A 5,471-nucleotide genomic window follows, 5' to 3' on the forward strand; every position below is an offset into this window, starting at 1 on the left:
ACATGTGTAAATAAGAGATGAAGCTGAAGTGCACACATTTGAATATTGCACACATCAGGCTCACTTTGCCAGTGGAGTGCCAGAGCTGCCAATTACAAGCTTAAGTTAGCAGAGAGCCTTTCAGCTCCGATTCAGAAAGAAAGTATTGATAAGCTTCCAGTTCAGATTAACTAAGTTTTTTTTTGTCTGAAGCATGTAGATACAAGGCAATCAGCTGATATTGTCCTCCCTTGGCTTTTTTCTATTTAAAATGAAAACCTAAAGGTAGGTAATTAATGACAAACCTTTATACACTTCAGGAATTGGAAGTGTCACAGCTAAAGGCACTAATGGACTTCATATTGTTTCTTCTAGTTTTTCCTGGATGATGCTGTGATAGGTACTGTCCCCTTTCTAAATTCATCAAATGCAAGTTACCCTAATTCGAGTGATCAGACTCTATGGTATACGCAAAACAGTAATTTTTTCCTACCGGTAAGTTTATTTTACCTTTCTCTGTTTGTTTATAGCATGCAAGAGCTACATTAACCCCAGTATCACTTAGCCTGTTTGACGTGTAGAGTGTCCCCAGGATTTTTTAGGCACATTCCAAAGGTTTGATTTTTTTCAGCGGTACTAGGACTCAGTTCATTTAATGTCAGTGAGATGAGAAGGAGCTTAGTGCTTCTGAAAATGGGACTCTGTGTTTAAGTTTGAATTGATGTCAAATTTAGAAAGAGGGGAAAATCTAGTAGTCAAGAACCTTAGATGATTATTTCTAAGACACTGGAACTATATGATATCATTGCAGTACCTGTTAAATCAATTAAGAGCTGCCTACTGAAAGAACTCAAATATTTGTCAGTGGGGAGTGAGCATTGAATGGGGCTGTTTATATCAGCATTCTGCAAGGATCTGTAGGTGGCCTGAGGTTATTTAACATTTTCTCAGTGATATGGAAGTAAATATAAAGTCACTGGTGATCAAATTTATGGATGGCAAAAGGTCAGTGGAGTGGAAAACTAATGAGGACAGAGTTGTCATATAAAGCAGTCTGGCTCCTTTAACATGCGCTCATTCAAATAAAATGTGTTTTTATACTGCTAAATGCAAAAGTATACACCCACAAACAAGGAACACCAGCCACTTGTTTACTATTGCACAATTTGACAGTGCTTTTCAATTTTGTCATGTGATAAGAAAGTTGTCAGATCTTCAGCATCACCTGTAATAAGCTGTATCGTACAGGCAACACACCCAGAACACAACAGGTATAGACACTCATTTATCAAAGCCCAAGCAGCTTTCATATTATACTTTTAAATTCATCAGCAATATATTGCAGTGTGTGGTGACACTCAGTTGTGCATTTAAATAACTAACATGCTGGTTTGGATTTGTTACCACAAGGTCAATAATACTTTCATTTCATATATTGTACATCCATCACTAAAACAAAAACAAAAATTATCTTTTCCACATTTTCCTTGTCAGCATTCAGATGACTTCCTGTGAGCTTTTGCTTTCTTGGTACTTTGTAAACTGTTGATGCAATTTATAAAAAATTCAAACATATTAAATTTTTCAATGATATGAAATGGTGTGCTTCTGGCATAAATACCTCTAGCGAAAGTACAGTCAAATTCATTTTCTGGCCATTGGGATTCTTAATGCCAGACTTGTGAGAAGCAGGCAATTTTGATGCTGAAGGACAGAGATGAACAAAATTCTTATTAAAAGATGAGGAAATAGAATTAACTTCACTTCTACTGTCACTTGTATATCTTCATCAAGAGATCCCTTGTGATGCTTGTGCTGAAAATGAAGTAGAGAGGGGATACAAAGAAGAAAACAAATCTTAATGCAGACTTCAACAATCTATTTTTATAGTTGGACACCCATTGGGGAACTTAGCAAATCTTTCTCCATTCCAGCTATGTGCACCACATTCTTGCCCTTTAACAGTTGTTTGTATTCCTTTCTACAGAGAGGATTCCATAATAATGATCCTGGCTTTCCCCAACTCCCAGTAATTAATCACCATCTAGCTTGCTGATATGCAAGTCTCTAGCTTATGTGGTATTTATTGCATTTCAATCAAGCAGTATAGGTATTGAGTTCCTTCTCAAATCTGCTGCTTCAGAAGATTGTAGCCAATAAAACTGTTTTCAGGCAGGCTGCCCTTCCCTCCCATGACTTTTACTGGCTCACATATTACATGAAGCAGGAAGAAGCAAAGTCTTTCCTTCCTGTAGCAAGCACAGTGGACTTGTTGGCATAGGGATCACAAAGGTGTAGGCCATTGCCCATGTTGCAGCATTCTCATTTTGTTGGAATATTTGAAGTATTTGAATGTGGTCAAGTAATAAGTGGTTAGTTGACAACTGACATTATTTTATTTGACTGGGCAGTTGACTGGCTGGTCAACTTTAGCTAAAATATGTTAAGAAGGCCATGGAGGAATCACTGAAACCCAAGACACTCCCCATGGGAGCTTACCCTAACCAGTAGGCTGTGGAATCATGGTCCCTCTTGCTCTCTTTCTTGCCCAATAACTCTATAAATTATTTTATGTAAATTGAATTGCTTCAAACAGAGGGATGGAGAGTGTCTCCAGCCTGGACTAGTCCATAGTTAGGGCACTCTCCAGAGAAGTGTTAGAATCCCCTCAGACAGAGAAGGGAATTAAACTTGATTCACCCATTTCCTGGTTGAACAGTCTCACCACTAAGCTATTATGTAGAACAGAGCATGGCTGCATTTCCATTTGGGTTATAAAATAAGGTGGTGTGCACTACTGTCAAAGGCATTTTCAGAGCATGTCCACAGGACTGAACTCTGATAAAAGGAGGAATCCCAATACATGGATTTCAGTTAGACTTCAGTGTGAGATAGATGCTGAGATGTTCAGCCTTGTTGAAATGAGAACATTCTGGGCACATGCCAGAGCAGAACCTTAGCCCATAAGGAACTTCTAAATATTGAAAAATGATGCACCTTTGGACATTAGCTTCCTCCTGGATTAGACAGCTGCTGAGCAGGGCTTTCAGAGCCCTGACTTGGGACTTGGAGACTTAAAGTCTGCCTAAAGCCTACTACTTTAAGTGCCCTGAGTCTCTTTTGGATCTTACCTGAGAACTTTTACTGTAATTGAAGTGACTTTCCCCTGTCCTCTTCACTCTGAAGAAAAAGGGAGAAAGGTTTAGAGAGACAACCAGTTATATTAGTTTAGTGCAGGTCTACCTATAGGTCATGCTGATTTTCTATAAACATCTTATGTGTCTGCTCCTAGACCAGAATAAATAGAGTAAAGCCAATGAAACTTTTAACCTGAATAAGGCAAGTTTAAATTTACAACCGTTTAGCTCTATATACACCAGTATGGGAGTAGGCAGGCTTAAACATTTACTTTGGGTCATCCTATGCAAACTACTGAGTGGCAAGTCTTGGTTTTGAATTGGTGTGATCAATCCTCAGTCCATACCCACACAGATAAAAATAAATAATAACTCAAATTATTTTTTATTTTATTTTAGTATTTTAATAATTTTATGTATTGATTTTTAAACTATACATAGAGTATATTTTCTTTTTTTCCATGTTATTTGCTGTGGTTTTTCTACCTCTTTAGGGATTTTTTTTTGCCATCAGGTACAACAACCTGTATTTGAGTAGTACACTTAAAAATTGTTGCTTACTGTTTAGACTAAGACTGGTGTTCTCTCAAGGAATCTTAGGCTTTGCAGTTTCTTCAGATATATACTATTTTTACATAGCTTAACCTTTACAATGATAATGCAAATATTGAACTCCTCTGTATTTGTTTTATGCTTATAGTTTTCCCTACAGAGGGAGGAAAGGATGCAGTTTTAACATTCTCTTTGTCTCTTTTTTTACTAAAATGTCCAGGTCTTCTTGGTATTGTAGTATTTTTGGTACCTCTCCTTTAACTTGTTTTTTAAATTTAAATATTATCAGAACACTTTCTTTAAGTGTCATTTAATGACTGAGCCTAATACTAAATGCAAAAAATATTGTCATGTGCTCTCAAAAGAAAACAGGTGAAGTGAATCATTTTTGGTGGAATAAAGATTTCAACACTATTCTTTTCTATTTATTTATTTATTTATTAGACACCTCTATGTTGTACAAAATGTCCATCCTAAACTACATGAGGCATTTCAGAGCTCATAATTTCTGGCCTGAGAAGGACAGCAGTTGAGAGGCAAAATTCTTTGGAATTATTAAGCATGATTTAGAGAGAGCTATTTTTGTAGCTAAAACTACCCTATCTTTACTGAATGGTATATGAACACCTGTGATAGCAAAACTTTATTTTCCTAAATTAAAAGTTAGTCTTTTATATCCCTACACAGTGTTAAGCGTGTGGACAGATGCAAGGTAAAATAATCAAAAACACAAATTCAAAATGGGGGACACTTGGCTGGATCACAGCACTGTGAAAAATGACCTAGGAGTCTTGTTAGACCACAGACACCATATGAGTCTGCTGTGTGATGCAGCCGCACAAAAGGTGAATGCAGTTTTAGGTTGCATCAATAGAAGCATTAGGTGCAAGACATGGGGGATGATATTACCTGTCTATTCAGCACTGGTTAGGCCTCATCTGGGGTACTGTGTGCAGTTTGGGGCTCCACATTTTAAAAAGGATGTGGAGAAGTTAGGGACGGTCCAAAGGTGGGCAACAGAGATGGTCAAGGGTGTGGAAAGCAAGTCATATGAAAAGAGGCTGAAGGAGCTAGGCACATACAGCTTGTGGGAAAAGTGCTTAAGAGGGTACATGACAGCAGTCTTCAAATGTTTGAAGGGCTGCCATAGAAAAGAGGGAAAATACCTTTCCTGTCTTTTGCAGAGAGGAGGACTCAGACCAATAGCTCAAAGTTACAGCAAAGTAAATTTCAATTGGATATCAGGAAAAAGTTCTTCACTGTTAGAATAGTGAGGCAGTGGGATAGGCTGCCTAGGGAAGTTGTGGACTCTCCATCACTAGAGTTGTTCAAGAAAAGGTTGGACAGCCACTGGATGGGGATAATCTGGGTGTAGCTATGCCTATTTTCTACCGTAAGTATTTTCCATGCTTTTGCTGTTTTCTCCCGTACCACCCTCCTTTTTTTCTGCTATATATGTCAGGATGTTTTTAAGCTTTCTCAGAGGCCTTGGGTATTGGCTACAGCCAAGCCTGGGGACTTCAACTGGGGTAAGCTGATTCTCCTGCTAGGAGCAAAGCTGCATGCTCCTGGCTAGATGGTTTTGCCCCTCCACTCAGGGTCAGACTCATTGCAATATTTGGGGTCAGGAAGGAATTTTACCCAAGGGTCAGATTAGTATGGACTATGCCAGGGGTTGCCTTCCACTGAAACAGGGGGTGTGGCCCTCTACCTGTGATCTCTTGAGCCATTATTGGCAACATTTTACAGAAGCAGGACATTGGATGCTGTGGTTTCCCTGTGGCAGGTTAGGGTGTTAGGTCT

General features: G+C 38.5%; 1 protein-coding gene across 1 annotated transcript in view; it reads left to right on the forward strand.

The window, feature by feature from the left end:
* The window catches only part of ADCY2 (adenylate cyclase 2), a 564,608-nt gene that overhangs the window by 490,910 nt on the left and 68,227 nt on the right, over positions 1-5,471 (forward strand). Inside the window, exon 19 of the mRNA XM_019518414.1 lies at positions 355-474. Coding sequence (XP_019373959.1) covers positions 355-474 — 120 coding nt within the window. The remainder of the gene's footprint in view (positions 1-354; positions 475-5,471) is intronic.

Source organism: Gavialis gangeticus, unplaced genomic scaffold (assembly GCF_001723915.1).
Source record: "Gavialis gangeticus isolate Ggan-Ray unplaced genomic scaffold, GavGan_comp1, whole genome shotgun sequence".
NCBI lineage: Eukaryota > Metazoa > Chordata > Crocodylia > Gavialidae > Gavialis > Gavialis gangeticus.